The sequence below is a fragment of the Chelmon rostratus genome, chromosome 9 (genome assembly GCF_017976325.1).
Source record: "Chelmon rostratus isolate fCheRos1 chromosome 9, fCheRos1.pri, whole genome shotgun sequence".
Classification (NCBI taxonomy): Eukaryota; Metazoa; Chordata; class Actinopteri; order Chaetodontiformes; family Chaetodontidae; genus Chelmon; species Chelmon rostratus.
In genome coordinates this window covers 18591511-18608332 of record NC_055666.1, presented here as the reverse complement: position 1 = coordinate 18608332, position 16822 = coordinate 18591511, and the positions used below count along the sequence as shown (strand labels likewise).

The following is a 16822-nucleotide window of genomic DNA, read 5'->3' as shown; positions in this document are numbered from 1 at the left end:
AAAAAAGTGTTTCTCAGAACCAAGATCCCAAAGCCACTGCATGTGATTCCTATCAGAGGTCTTGGAGGGAGAGGAGATAGTGAGTGGTGGCAGAGGAGGAGGAGGAGGAGAGAGAGAGATAGGAAGAGAGACAGAGAGAGAGAGAGAGAGGACAGTCATGCACTTACTAGCAGACACCCACATGCAATTTCTCACCAGACACCCACGCACACTTTCTCACATACGCTGCATACACATCGGAGCACCTGCTTTGTAGCCACTCTGTGTGTGGATCTGTTCCTGACGGGCTCGAAGTGCCAACATGCCTTCCTTTAGCTGGTGGTTGGCTCTGTCTCTGGCGGCGCTAACAGGTAAAAAGTTCTTTTTTATCCTCACTGATCTGTCCGTCAGTGCCCAGCCTCTGCCCTCTGTGTGAAGAGTTTTGCTGAGCGCCTCTAACGATTAACATTTCTATTTGTTTCCGATGGTGACAGGAACTTTGCAGTGGTGTAAAATGTAAAAACAGATCACATGTAGCAGTTTGCTATTATATGCAGTCGGTTTGATTGCGTCACGCCGTAAAAACACTCCTGGCTTGCAAAGGGGGCATAAGAAATTGCCATCTGCTCTTTCTGAGTCTGTTGGTTTACTCATCAGGATCTCTGCATAAAATCAGTCTTAGAGGGAGATAACAGCTCTGTCTCATCTCTGAACATGAACGTGATTGAACTGCACTATCTTGACTGATTGCATTATCACCTTTACTGGACATGTTTTGGTTAATGTGGCTGATATCATCATAGGTTTTTCTCTACTTTCTGTTCTCTGTCCAGTGTCCTTTGATTGAGTTTTTGAGTTGCATTGATTCCACAGATTGCTTGACAGTCACGGTGTCCGAAAAGATTCAACACAATAAGTTGCCAAAAAAAAAAGAGCTGCATGCTAACCTGAGATTGTGCTTACATAGCTCAGCTCGGTCACAACCTTGTATCACTTTCCAAGGTCTCTTGTCACCATGCGCTTCTCATTTCAGGAAACAATATTGGTGCTGTTGCATCCGAGTCGGCTGAGAGGAACTGCTCTCTGTCCCCACCGGTAAGATCAGCCTGTGAAAGAAAGCAGTTGTTTTATTTTTTTCTTACAAAAATGAAGTCATAAAATTGAAGTCTTACAAGAGATAGAATCGTGAAACATGTTGCATGAGTTTTATGCAGTTACAGTTAATGATTACTGCACATGCACTGCAGTTAATGATTATGGTGGGAGATAGAGAAAGGGATGAATCAGCAGTTCTTTGGGTTTTAATTAAATCTGACAGCTTTTCACACTATCTGTCTGTCTGTCTCTCCCTTTGTGTGTGTGTGTGTGCGTCTGTATGTGTGTGTGTGTGTGTGTGTGCGTGTGTGTGTGTGTGTGTGTGTGTGTGTGTGTTACAGTACCTCCCCAGCACAGCAGTAAATACCGCTCTCCAGCTTCAGGAGTTACGAGAGAGAATGCTTCCCCTGAATATCTTTGCCTACATAATCCCTGGCACTGATGCTCACCTGGTACATTTCCTGTCCATCAGAATTAACTCATCTATTCATCTTTCATCTTGAACCTTTTGTGTGTGTGTTTGTGTTTGTGCTTGTGAGAGAGAGAGAGATGCTAACCTGCTCTGTTTCTCTGTCAGAGTGAGTATATCGCACCGCGTGACGCCAGGGTGGCCTTCATGACCGGCTTTACAGGCTCCGCAGGTACAATCTTTTTCTGGCTCCCCGTCTTCTCCATCCTCCTCCCAATGACTCAACTCCCCACGTCTGAGCGCCGCTGTCATGCATCTCCTCTACTTTCATCCCACATCCTCACCATACAGCCTGCTCCTCCTTCATTTTGTTTCATCGCTTTCACTCGCTGCATCAGTGCATCCTCTCATTCATCGCCATTCTCCTTTGCAGAGTAACTTGACCGTTAAATCATGAGATCTATTTTCACGCAACAGTGATGAACAGAATTAACGACATATTTCTGTTGCACAGATGAAAGGATAAGAAGACAGATGGCATTTCAGTAAAGTGCCGTTTACACCAGGCCGAACCTGTGCCAAACACTATAAAGAAAAGTCACATTTTCTGGGCCTCCATTAAGAAACAAGTTCACATTCAGGGATCTACTCAGCTGTTGCTACTTAAGTGTCTTGTGTGAGGGTACAACAGTGGAATAATAATGTAAGCCCTGATTATATATCCACCACACATCACTCGGCTGCCTTCTTCGTAACCTTCCTGTTTCTCAACACACGCATACATGCATTTTTCAAGATTAGCTGGCCCATCACGCATTGTTCTAAGTCAACTCTGATATTTATAGTTGTTTGTAATTCATTGGCACCGCTGCCCTCTCCCTAACACAGCAGCTGTCCTGCCTCTCCCCAGGCACTGCCGTAGTTACTCAGACCAAGGCCACTCTGTGGACAGACAGCCGCTACTGGGTTCAAGCTGAGAGACAGATGGACTGCAACTGGGAGCTGGAAAAAGACGGTAGGGGTGATCATATTGTGATTATGTGTCATGACAACGCAGCACACATGGATTCCAATCAAATAGTTGTGGTTTTGATGATCTGGTCTAAAAATATCCGGACAAATGCTGCACTTATAATTACAGGATTTATATGATAAAAACAGCTCACGAACGAACTAAGGCCACAAAACACTGAACATATGATGTTGACATTAATAATATATAACAGCTTTTGTTGTAGGGCAACTCACAATTTATGACTTACAGTGACACCTATCATCATGACAAAGGGAGCTTAACCCACTGCAAAACATATGCTGCAGTAGTGACATGACAGAAAATGAGGGGAGAGATAGATGGGTGGTAACATAGAACAGTTACAGCACCTGGGCTGACGTGAACTGGTGACGATACGGTTCAATGTTGGCTAGTCCCTTAACCCCAGACGCCAGGCCTTGGCAACACAACGATGTTGATTTTTTAAAACAGGCCAAAAGTATTCACTTTTGTTTTAGCATTCTGATTGTATGATTGGGAAATTATTGGACATATTGGCTGCACCTTTAGCCTTTTACTAGCATGATCAGTAGTTGTTGTTTTTTTTTAATTCTGTGTTTTTCTTAGTGTTAAGAAATCCCCCGAAAAAGTTAAAACCAACAATGAATTGATTCCAGTATTATGTATTGTCTGTGAATTAAAGCCTGACATATCTTATTCCTCTGTGCCACAGAGCTCCAGTGTTTTCCAAAAGTGATTAAAAAGACAAAAATGAGTCACACAGCTGCACAGAGTGACATGTTCAGTCGTTAGAATAAACAAGGCCACTGTAGTTTATTTTGAGTTGATCTTATATACACTGTCCAGCTGTAAATACCCACTAGAGCACCAAACGTGTGATAATCCACTGCTAAAAATAAATGCACTGCTTACTTGTGTTTGATTGATATTTGCTTGTCCTAAACACAGGGCCCAGCTGATTTGGGAAATAATTTATATAAAGATAAATATTTTTACCATTTCTAAAGATTTAGATCTTCACTGGGAACAAATGTGAGGCTGAGTGACAGGGTAGCAAAGTCAAACTATTGAGAGACAAACTAACGCACTGTTGGTTTTGGTCTTTTCATAAGGTTTGTTCACACAAACAAATAAAAAAGAATGACACAAGCCTTATTCTTGAACTTGCACTGCAGTGAGCTCTGAGCTCTGACATGACTTTACCCTTTACTGCAATTACACAATATCACAGTCAATGCTTATACTGCTTTATATGATGCACCATGTCATGTACCTTCATCACTGTAACAATTGCACAACATTGGGTTTTTGTTATTTTATTATTTTGTAATATAAAACCATCTCTGTCACTCATTCATAGCATTGTGTAACTGAATACAGACAACAAAGTGACCTTTAACAGCTTGTTAAATGTCATCATTTATATATCCGCATGTGTTTTATTGCCCTAAGAAAAATATAACAGGTTTCTTATTGCACCTTTAAAATTTCACATTTGATTTGTTTAGCCTAAAAGTGCTTATGTTCTCTGAAACATAAAAATTACACTGATGGAACAGTTTTTATTGTAGTTCAGTGCAGTTGCCATTATTGATATTCCAATCCACATTTTTTGACCAAGCAATTTGTGCTAATTTAATACACTAATTGGCAAAAAACAAACATTTTGCATATTGCAATGATGCATAAGAATAGTCTCAACAGGTAGGACAACTGGATTCACTCTGTCATGTCCTGCATAGTCAATGATAACGTGACTACAGTGCGTCATGTGTGATGTTCTCCAGTGTCCATCAGCAGCATAGCAGAGTGGCTAATCTCTGAAGTTCCACCAGGCGGCGAGATCGGCTTTGATCCCTTCCTCTTCTCCCTCGGTAAGTCCCTGTTCTCCATCCCTCCTGTCAGTCCAGGTTAACATCAATAAAGTGCTTGCCCAAGTAGATGGAAAATTATTGATGGAGCCTCCAGACGCCATGCAGACTGTTTATTTGTGATTGATTCGCTTCAGTGTGTGTAATCATCTGCAATTTCCTCCATTAGGAACACAGGAGAGCTACAACATCAATCTGGATTCGAGCAATCGCAGCCTCAAGTCCATCCCTGACAACCTGGTCGACCAAGTGTGGAAGGAAAGGCCGGACATCCCACCTGACAACCTCACCCGCCTGCCCGGAACAGTCATACGTGGGTTTCCTTTTATGTGTGTTTGTGTCTGTCCTGCACAATAACGTTCTGCAGTCTGCTCGTCTGCCTGTGCAGTGCGCTTTATCTATGTACTGATAAATACCTGCAAACAGACAGCAATAAGCAGCTCCACAAACACAGCCATGAACAGCCTGTTCATGTTTTTATAGCTGCTTGACTGATCAAACACTAACTTTAAGAGAATGGAAAAGCCTCCGGAAACAGAAATTGTCTGGAGGCCCATAGGCCTTATTGGTCTTTATGGTCAGAGAACAGACAGATGGAAAAAACGAAGAGCGTCATAAACCTAATGTTCTGTGCGCATGTTTTTTGTGTGTGTATACGTTTGACTACATTCTGGAAAAAAACATCCCATACAGTGTTTTATAAATGCTGTCTCATAGCCATAGTGATGAGCAGTTTGCAGAATGACTAATTACTGGGAAAGCACTGATGTGTCTCTGCACTTAGTAGGAAGCATCACTTTTACAGGAGGTACTAATGATGCAATAATCAATATTTTTATATGAATAATAGGCAGTGGTGGGTAGAGTACTGAAAATCTCAAGTAAAAGTACAATTACTCCCATAAAAAGTGTCTATAGTTAAAGTGGACATTTCCATTTTAGAGACCTACTCAAGTTAAAGTAAAAAAAGTGAAAAAAAATGAACATAGCTAACATTAGCTAGCCAGCTACATTTCAACCTACAATACGTGCAAGCTACTTCAGTGTGCTGGCTGTTGTGTTTTTAAGATTTTGGAATAAATGGTACGCACCCCGAATAATATGTCAAATAACTACATGTAATGTGAAAAAATGTTGCTCTAAGTGACAAACTCACTGAGAATTATCACCAGACTCTGCAGTCTCCATCAGCTCTAAGGAGCAATTCAGTGTCTTTCAGCAACAACCGCTTCTGTTTTGCTTCACTCTCACCTCGTTCTTTGACTTTGATTTCTACAAAAACGCTCTAATAAACTCACTGTACTCTGCTCAGCACCACACAGCAGACAGGCAAGACTTGCTGGTGAACACAGTGAACATTATTGGCTTAATGGCCAAATATTTCCCTCAAAAGCTGGTGGAGACTAAAATGGAGCAAAATTTAGATGACGTTGAATTAATTATTCATCAAGTGGCCACAAACACGACTTCAAACAAATGATGATGTTGCTCTCTCTTTGCTACAATGTGTAACCTGTTTGCCAGCTTGTTGCACTGCCGCCTAATGGCCAAAAAATAAACAAACGCAGGTTTTATAAGAATTCTGGTGAGGATAACGCAAATACAAATAAGCATCAAGTGTTAATAGCCATGTGGATGCAAATTAAAGTCAAATATTGTGTTTGTAGACAGGACTTGGCAGGAGAAAGTGGACCTCATACGGAGTCAGATCAGAGACAATCCATACAAACCAACAGCTCTTCTGCTTTCAGCACTGGATGAAACAGCCTGTAAGTAACCCAAACGTTGTCCATGAAGCAGTTCAGACATGTGTCTATTAATTATGTAGCTTGATTTAGAAAAAAAAAATATTAATATTGGTTTTAGATAAAATAATAAATAAGAAGGGCAATGTAGAAATTGTCCAAAATGGCTGAAAAGTAATCACAGAGGGTTTATTTTCCTTTTCATTCTCATTGGCTGCAGGGCCCTAAACAGCCGCTTAGTTTTCATGTGCTATCTCTGGAAATACAGTCTGCAGCAAAATGAAATAACAGAGAAAAACAATGCACAAATACAACCAAGGCTTTCAGGATAGAGCTGTAGCCTGAAGTGTTGCAGTCTGACGTGAAGGATTATGACAGGATTATGACAGGAATACAGTAATCAGGTTTTTGCATGACAAAAATGTAGGAACAGATGACACACTTGAAAAAAATGGACAATACTCCTTTCACATACAAAGACAGATTTAAACAGAACATTTTTAAATAAAGGTTGATAGTTACTTGGAATCGTCTCTCTGCTGAAGTTTAGAGTCCCTTATTATCAACAGAAATCTTATTGTTTATCTAATTTGATTTCCTTTATGAACCCTGGATGTTCAGTTCAGCACTATGCAAGCGAACGGTTGTTTATTCGAATGCAACTCTCCTATCTGGGCTTCAAACCTTTCCTGATTTCTGATTTCAGAATTAGTCGGCGTGTTTTCAATGACCCTAATACAGAAAAAGTCACGCACGTCTGACACAAACATTAGGTGTAAACAGGGTGTCCTGGCTCAGGTAGATGAATGTGTCAATGAATGTGCGAGCTGCTGACTGTCAGGAGTGGTGTGTGTTTTTTATTTCCAGGGCTGTTCAATATGCGCGGCAACGACATTCCTTACCATCCCTTCTTCTACTCCTACACACTGCTCACAATGGATGAGATCTTGTAAGTCCATCAGGGATTACATGTGTGAACTTGTGGGATTCATTTCTTGTGTCTCTGTTCGTGCAAGTCCAATCACATATACTAGGAAATAAGCATTTTTCTAATGTAAACCACTTCTTTAATGAACCACTTCTTGTACTGCCCTTCTTCCAAACCTCCCAGGCTCTTCCTCCACTTGAAGAGAGTGCCAGAGGAGTTGAGGGACTACCTGAACTCCTCCTGTACTGGGCCCAACTGTGTGCAGCTAAAAGAATATGACGATGTCGAAGAGGAAGTGAAGAAGTATGTAGCCCAGCCCGGAGTTAAAGTGTGGATCGGCACAGAGTACACAAACTACGCACTTTATGAGCTCATTACACCAGAAGTATGCATATTTTATTTCATTATATTTACTGCATAATTTTGTTTGTTGTTATTGTTATGATTTTTAAATCTTAAATGAAATGCAGCATAATAATCTGTTTGTATTGCTGTACTGTTGCTGAACCCTATTTTACCATGAAGGCAGAGTCACCACTTGTTGGCTGCTTCTGAGATAAATATTTTTGATGTGTGTTGTGGACAGAATCCAAGTTTTTAAAGATGCACTAACCAATATTTTTATATAAACAATGGATCAAATGACATTGTGTAATATGAAAGAGGTCGCTCACGGTGAAAAACCCAACCGTTCACCTTAGTGCTGCAGAGCGTTTCAGACTTTTTAATCACAATATGAAATGAAAAATACTTTTTACAAGTTCCGATCTTGTGTTCCTGTATTAATTGTTTGTTTATCTCTTGCTAAATGCTAATTATGTGTCAAGATAACCATCTCTTATATCAAAATGCCTTTCTTTCAATTGCATAAAATATTACATAAAATTTCATAAAAATCCAATCAAATGCGATTTAGGGTCACTAACTAACCCCTCCCATCATATACTGTAAAACCACACTTGACTGTTGCTTGTGTGGGTAGCTAGCAGAGCAATATGCGGTGTGTGTGTGTGGATTTCAGCTGGGAAAACATAGATGTGGTTGAGGTCTGATTTATTCATTTATCCCTTACCCCTCTCCTCCTGTGTGGAGGCCAACAGTCCTCTGCAGCCTCATATCGCTCAACAGCTCTGTGTCGTATCAACGCGTTCACCCACTTTGAGAGATCCAGTCGCATGTTAATGATTTGATTTAAATCCATCTGGTAATGAAACCCACCCACATTGTTCTGTAATTCGTCACATTACAGAAGCTAAAGACGATCTACCTTCAGCAAGCAGCTGTTTTCAGCTCGCTGTACTCTACCACTTTCTACTTTCAGAAATAAACAGTTCAGACAAATTGTAAACACTAGCTGGTGAACATAGTTGAGCATTTAGCAGCTAGCCAGATATTTCCTTCAGGAAATAGAGGACACTAAAAACAGAGCTTGAAGGAGAGTGACTATCAGACACAACCTGTGAATGCTAATGTTTCTCTGTGTATGCTGGATGTGTAAACTGTTTGCTGACACATTCACTTTATAAGGTGATGATATGTCGCTGTTGTGTTTACAGCTTGTTTCGCTGCCCCCAAGTGGCCAGAAAGTCCATTTATTGAAGATCACTAAGCTACTGTATGTGGACATTTTTCGTAGAATGACAGCTTCCAATAACTTGTTATTGTTTTTTGCATCATGTAGGAGAAACTGTTGACAAGCTCCTACTCTCCTGTGTTGACAACTAAAGCAGTGAAAGATGAGAAGGAGCAGCAAGTCCTGAGGAATGCTCACGTATGTCGTCTGCAGACAGACATACACACAAACACACCATGCACATGCACACACAAGCACAAGCTTCTAATAAAAACACCTGTTGTTATTTATGAAGCAGAAAAAATGGAAAACCAGATATGAGCCTCTAACACATTTACATGAGATCATTATCATTCCAGAAATTAATGAATCAGTCTCTCCCACCGTCTGACTGACTGGTGGGACGTTTATGAATCGTTTTCATTGAAAGCTTGAACACTTTGCCTTGCAAAATGTCATGCAAATTGACAGCCTATATGCTTTGTGTTGTGATTGATGCTGAGACTCTCCTGGTCAGTATATCACTGTGGTTCTGTGTAGGTGAGGGATGCAGTTGCAGTCATCCAGCTGCTGATGTGGCTGGAGGAGGCAGTGCCACTGGGGAAGGAGACTGAGCTGACGGCTGCAGCATACATCAATGAGTGCCGTGGGTGAGCATGCATGTAAATACTCGAGGTGGTGGTTGAATACTCGAATTGAGATACACAGAATATGAGTGCTTTAGAGCCTGGAAAAAGGGTTGTAGTAACAATGAAAAGTAAAAAAAAGTAACAATGAAGAACACAATTTCAAACTCAGAAATGTTCATTGATTTTGAAAAGACACCAGATATTACAGAAGTTATATTACACTCACTTAATAGTTGGCTTTCACAGCTAATATAAACATCTTTACAGAAAACAGAATGACAGCAGAGGCCCGAGCTTTGAGACTATCTCTGCGAGCGGACCCAACGCTGCACTTGCCCATTACAGGTAAGATTTATTCATATGCTTCCTCTACTTACTGACTTTTTCTTTTTTCTATGTTCATTTCATCTTTCCTCAACTTCCTATCACAGCAGCTAGTGTTCAATTGCAAGCCACTTGCTGCATCAATCACCTCTCTTCAACTGTCACTATCCAATAAAGGTTAAAAAAAGGCTAAAAATAATAATTTGATTAAGAATTAAGCAGGCAATTAGATCTATTTCTCTTATTATCAATAAATACTATGGAAAGTCAAAAAACAACAATTTGGTCTTTGGACGTTTATTTTGAATCAATCTCACTGCATGAACACCCTCTAGTGCACGAAATATGTACTAATCCGCTGCAGAAAATAGTCCCCATCCTGTTTGGAAAACTGATAAATATTACAGTGTAAGCTGTATTTGGAAATTACTAAGCCTTTTTTTAATGAAACTTTATTTATTGTGCACTGTTTTTTAAGATTTACATTTTCAGTAGGAAGCCAAAAATCATTGGAATTCTGGTGACCATGTTAGATGCTATGGATTCTATCTAATGACATTTAAAAATATGCCCTCAAACATGACTAGAATAAATGGACAACAAAGGCCACCTGGTAGACTAGAATGAATCTACAAATGTAAGGCATGCTTCAAAAATGGTTACCAGGACTGTAAATCATTGGTTGTTAATGGCCTGAAACCTTTAAACCACTGGTATGGTCCATTAAGTGCACTACAGCTGCAGTGCTGCTCTTACTTCCTGTTTTTCTGTCTTGCAGCCCAACAGCAGAAACAAGCCGGAAGCTGACAGTTGATGAGATGTACCTGGTGGACTCTGGTGGCCAGTATCTGTGAGTAAAATCACGCTCTGCTTACAGACTCTCTAGTTTCACTTCACGACACTTGCATTTGAAATGAGTCATCCTGTCTCTCGCTACTACCAGAGACGGGACCACTGACATCACTCGGACTGTACACTGGGGAACCCCCACTGCACTGGAAAGGGTAATACTTATTGTATATATTGAAAGAGTGAATGCATTTTCTCTGTCAAAACACAAGAGAGGGCTAATCATCCATATGGCAGTTTATCAGTGGAGTTTTCTTTATCTCTCCTCTGTTGCTGTTCCTATTGGAATTTTTCTTTATTGACATTATTATTCAAATCAGAAACTTTTGGCTTTAAAGTCTTTGCTCTAATGTTCATTCACAAAACATTTAATGCCACATAATCCACAGTATTCCTTTAAAATACCATGTTTGTGTCATTTACCACATGTCTCGCTTCCCAGGAGGCCTTCACTCGAGTGCTCATGGGATGCATTGAGATATCTCGGACCATCTTTCCCTCAGGGACAAGAGGTGAGAATGAAAAACATTCAAAATCGAGATTTAAAATGATTCTCCTCTGAGACCTTTCACAGTTTCACCACTAGAGACCCCTGTTTCTCCGCTTGCCAACATTTTGTGCATAACAGTGATGTATGTGCAACATGATGTTTGATTCAAGCGCCCTGTGTGGCAACTTTTTTTTATCAACAGGTGCAAACATAGAGATGCTGGGTCGCCGGGCATTGTGGGAGGTGGGCCTGAACTATGGCCATGGCACAGGTCACGGTGTTGGAAACTACTTTGGAGTTCACGAGTGTATGTTCTTTTTTTTAAAGTTTACAACCCCTTTATGAAACTGATGATTTTATTCCGTACAGTAACATCTTCCTCTACCCCTAAAAGCATCTTTAAAAGCAGAAATTCATCCTACTAAAACAGTTTGCAAAGGCAGATTTCAGAGATCTGTGATGTCTAAAAGCATCATGATTATGATGCACAAGAGGCTGTTTTACATAAAAGTGACTTCATTACACAGTGGTGCTAACACAGTAACTGGGAGTGATAAAATTAACAAGCCAGCACACAATTTGCATGTTTGAGTACACATTTCATTTGGCAAAGCTATAGCCTCTAATGTGACCAACTACCCTCAAACAAAATGAGGTGAAAAGTAAGAAAGTAAGGAAGTAAAGCTTCATATATATATATATATAGATAGATAGATAGATAGATAGATAGATAGATAGATAGATAGATAGATAGATAGATAGATAGATAGATAGATATAGATACAAAGTGCTTCACACACACGAAAAGATAAAAATGAACAAACCAGTGAGGTCAAAATACAATATAAAACATGGCACAGTGAGAGACAGACCAGACAACAGAAACAACAAAAAAACAAAACCCAGTTTTGAGATATATAGAAAGGTTTGCCAATAAAAATGTGTTGTGCAGATCTGTGCAGATCTGATAGATGGGGAAGATCTGCAGATCTGATAGATGGGGAAGATGACTCATAAGGGTTGGGGCTAAAACAGCAAAGGCATGATCACCTTTTGTTTTGCAGCTGGAGCTGTGGATGGATAAAAGGCCAAGATTAGAGGATTGGAGAGGTGAAATACGGGAAGAGGACATCAGAAATGTATCTGGGGGGCAAGGCCATGCAGAGTCTTAAATGTAATCAACAGAATCTTGTCGTTTATTCTGAATTTTACAGAAAGCCAGTGGAGGAAGAAAGAACAGGGATAACGTGGGACTGTCAGCTGGTTCTAGTTAACAGTCTGGCAGCTGCATTCTGGACTAACTGTAAACAGTTTAGAGCAGCTTGACTGAGACACGTGTAGAGGGAATTACAGTAATCAAGAGGAAAAATAAGGTGTGCATCAACGGTTCAAGATGAAAGATGAAGATCAAAGATGAAATCAGGACTGAACAAGCTAATGAACATGTTGGTCCAAGTCGTATACTGAACAATGATGATACCAAGATGAGAATACTTTAGTAGAATGAGCCACTGAGATCAGTGAAGCTACTTTAATCTTGAACAGACGATATTAGTTTGTTGCACTCTGATTTCCCCTGTAATCATCCTGCAACTAAGGATTATTGCACTACATATTAGTCTGCAGATTATTTTCTCGATTAACCATTCAGCCTATAAAGTAATGTCTATCACAATTTTCCAGAGCCCAAAGGGACGTCTTTAAATGTCTTGATTTGTCTAAGTTTCAGTTTTCTCTTTAAAAATGATGTCACTGATCAATTGATCATCACAATAGTTACTGAAAGCAGTCACAGATATCACACAAAATATATCCAAAAATGTTAAAAAAAACAAACTGTTTTTAAAAGATATTCCAGACAAAGAGAGGTACAAACAACTAACTAGCTATATACAATAGAGTAGACAAAATTTAATAGATCCCACTGATTTGAACCAGGAGACAAAGGATGAGAAGTGAGCATAACTTTCTCTCTGTTTGAAGTGCCGTTCATATCATGCCAGATTGTAGGAAAATATGAATTAATATCAAGGTACAGTAAAACACTCCAGTTTGTAACTTTAATTAAACAGCTAGCAATGGAAGTCTGAAAGGGAATGTGTACAAAGGTTTGTAATCTGTATTTTAATTATGTGATGTTGTATATTTTTGCAGGGCCAGTTGGCTTTCAGACCAACAACATTCCCTTCAGATCCGGCATGTTCACGTCTATAGGTGAGATTTCTAAATCTACAGCCACTACAGATTTGACCATTTTAAGGAAATGAAACAAAACGAACTTTGCATTTCATGGCTCAAAAGTTAGAATGTGGAAAACGACCAAACTGATTATGATTTTCTTAAAGAACCTGGATATTACAAGGATAATGAGTTTGGGATCCGGATCGAAGATGTTGCCGTGATTGTACCTGTGCATACAAAGGTAGGTATGAAGTGGTTGACCCAGACAGATTTATTGATCGTCTACAAACATGTGAATGATTTTCTATTACATGATTATAAGAACTGTCAAGGGAATTTCTTTGTAAATGTGTTTTTCTTTCCCTCAGCATGGTAATAACTACCTGACTTTTGACACTGTGTCGCTGGTTCCATATGACAGAAAGCTGATTGACACCTCTATCCTCACCTCAGAACAAGTAAGACAGTATTTAACTGCATAATCACCTTCTTATTGAGAATAGTGTGAGAATAGTGTATACTGAGAAGTTCACCATCATTTTTCTTTAAATGGGAGTCATGAAAAAGTGCTTACCCAGCACATTAAGTAAATACCTGGTAACAAGCTAGAATGCAAGTTCAAGTCCCCAAAGACATGATCACTTTCCTGTTATAATTTGTAAATACCTTTCCATTTAAGAGTGTCACATCAACCGAGTCTTTCGTTTTCCTGCTTTAAGAGTGCTGGTTTCCTCTCAAAATCCCCTTAACACTTCAGGCCCAAGCTCCTCTGCAGCTCAGAGATCAAAACACTCTTAGAGAAAACACAACCACGTGTGAAGTCAACTTCTGCTTTGTTTCTTTTCATCTGAAGGGGAAACACAAGGTATTTTTGTACCATCATTGTAGAAAAAAGAGCCCTGTGTTTACAAAATGTCAAGTATTCTTTGCCTACAAAATTGGAGTTTTTTTTTTTAACCCACTTCAGTTTATTTAGGGAGTTACAATTTACTTTTCAGATTAAGATTTCACATGTAAAAAAAAATGTTACAAAAGTAGTACAAGAATTAATCCTGTCAAACACCATATTTGACCTAAGAGCAGGACAATATAGTATTATTGTATATTTCTATTTATTGTATGTGTTATTGACTGTTTACTCCTAATTTGAAATGAAGCCCATTCACTTTTTTTGGAATACTAAACTTGCACTTGTTTGTACTTGTTTTTTTACATGCCAGCAGTATGCATCTTTAGGCTCATTTCTGACTTTCACTGAGATTGGTCTTCTCTCCCTCCAGCTTCAATGGCTGAATAAATACTATGAGACCATCCGAAGGCTGATGGGTCCGGAGCTGGACAAACAGGGACTACATAAGGAGAAGGACTGGATGCTCAAAAACACAGAGCCCTTCATGGAGTCTGGATCATCTGCCTCTGTCTGTACCTCTTCACTGACCCTCATCACTCTGGCCGTTGCTCTCCTCTACAACATCATCTGAGCATCTTCATCTTTCTTGCACTCACTCCATACTGCAGACTTGCACCAAAGTTACCCCTATGCAGTCTCTATTGAGCAGCTACAGCACACTGAGGGATGCACTGCAATTTAGCATTTTTTAATTGAAGGATATATTTGTTAAATGATTAAATGGCTGATGTTGTGGTGATAAACTTTGAAAAATTATCTTTTGTGTGATTTCTGATGTTCTCGCTTGTGTCTGGTTTTTAATCTGGACATTTGTATGACCAGCTGATATAATTTCTATTTTATTAAAGTAACACTAAAACAATTGATGTTGATGATGATTTTTTGACTTGACAAGTCATAAAAGACTTGAAACTGAGCCGGCCATCTGAGAGAGCTTCAGGGTCAGATCAGAGGACTCTGCTGTTATCCTAAAGACAATACAATATATAGCATAATGGTCTGTCCTACTCCACCCATATCTTACCTAACTCCCAAATAAGGCCATGTTCTGCACATTGTCTTACTGAGAGGTGCATTCCTCCACTCTCACCCATAAATGTCCACCTCTGTTGGGGATTCACATCTAAACAGTCCCCTTTGTATACGTTCCCACACTAGGACTCCCTCTTTATGACCTGTCCTGTGTAGTCTCACATATAACTGAGAGTATCTTGCAGTTTAAACATCTGTTTACCTCTTATCATGCTTAATCTAACATATGTGTGATATTTGACTCATATACCTCAATAGATAGATAGATAGATAGACGAGTATTAATAAATAAAACATCATACAAAATAAATCACACAGAATAGTAAATTGTAGAGTGAAAAATAGAAAAAAAGATAACAATCTGATTAAAAAAACGAATAATAATAATAATAATAATAATAATAATAATAATAATACAGTATGTCAGTTGGTGAAGGACTGAATGGATCCTCTTCTATACAAAGTTATTTTTATATTCAGTCTTTCTCATCAAAATTCATTAGGTTGTCCTTAAGGTCTAACAGACGTGCTGAATACATTTCCTTCCTCATAAAAAAAAATTTGCAAAACCAAATTTTTCAATGTCTGAAATCCTTTGTTTACATCCATGTATGCTAGCTTGGACGCTCCTCCTTCACTGCCTTTGTTAGCACACTGCTACACTTTTTTTGCTCATTAGCGCCACCAGCGGCCGGGTGGTGGGTTCTGTACCTGCACGGTAATAACCAAACTGAACCCACTCCTACTGCACTTGAATACAACTTATTTGTACTTGCTCGGCTACATCTTTTGCTGCCTTATACATACTGCATCACATGTCAGCGGGAAATATTGTACTTTTCATTTGACTACACTTATATGACAGCATGACAACAAGATGAATAACTCTTAATTCTCCGGACAAACCTGGCTGCACTTTGAATCTACCTGATTACAGCCAATCATCTGGTGTGGACAGCGGGAGAGGCGTGTTTGGTAAAGCACAGCAGCAGACAGGCATGTAGTCTATCATCGCGTTTAGTTTGACTTAAAGACCACGCTGTGATAACGAACACACAGGCGGAAACGTGAAAACATGTGGCTGAAAGATCCCACATAGAGACTCCACAACTTCCAACTTCGTCCGACATTTGAGGGTGCACAAAAAGCGGTAAGTTGAGACTAACGTTAATATTTTTTGAACCGCTGTAGCTTAAGCTAGCTAAGAGCTAACGTTAGCAAGAGACTTGTTCTGGTTGCCAGGTAACAAGCGGAAGCTCCACGAAGTTTAAAAGACCGTCTCACAGTTGGCCAAATTTGTGACCTTATTTTGAGTATGAAAGTTTTGATAACTGTGATAGCGCAAACTTTATTGCAAAGGTCTATCTGTAGAGCACTATCATCTCAAATGATAATATTTAATCATATAGTTATTCCTGTAGAGCAATGATAACAATAGCAACCCCTTGGCCCTATCACAAAAGCTAATATCTTGCCTTTCTTGGTTGACAATCAAAATTATACATGATTCTTCAGTCTGCTAACAATGTAAATGCATGTCTCATGAAAATCCCAATAATACAGGTAAAATAATGTTATTTATGTTATTTGGTCTATTAGATAGAAACAGATTGAGGCAGCAGGCTACTGTCTATGTGTTGATATTTTATCAATCACATCTCTAGTTTCTTAGTACAAAACATTATGTTTGTCTTTACAAGTCTTTTTTTTGTCAAATCAGAATTAACATAAGCTGCTGCAACTTCTTTTGTCTTCACTAACTATTGGTAAATGTGAAATCTGGCCTCATACA

General features: G+C 39.3%; 1 protein-coding gene across 1 annotated transcript; it reads left to right on the top strand.

The window, feature by feature from the left end:
• The first annotated feature begins 230 nt into the window (after positions 1 to 230).
• Positions 231 to 14854, top strand: xpnpep2 (X-prolyl aminopeptidase (aminopeptidase P) 2, membrane-bound). The gene is made up of 21 exons (XM_041944395.1): positions 231 to 350; positions 1013 to 1074; positions 1416 to 1526; positions 1652 to 1715; positions 2394 to 2498; positions 4286 to 4372; positions 4539 to 4682; positions 6037 to 6138; positions 6982 to 7063; positions 7226 to 7427; positions 8724 to 8813; positions 9156 to 9265; positions 9512 to 9589; positions 10347 to 10418; positions 10512 to 10572; positions 10860 to 10929; positions 11110 to 11214; positions 13062 to 13121; positions 13253 to 13329; positions 13457 to 13546; positions 14369 to 14854. The coding sequence occupies exons 1-21, from the start codon at positions 302 to 304 to the stop codon at positions 14567 to 14569; spliced, it is 2022 nt and encodes a 673-aa protein (XP_041800329.1). The 5' UTR covers positions 231 to 301; the 3' UTR covers positions 14570 to 14854.
• Positions 14855 to 16822: the final 1968 nt, after the last annotated feature.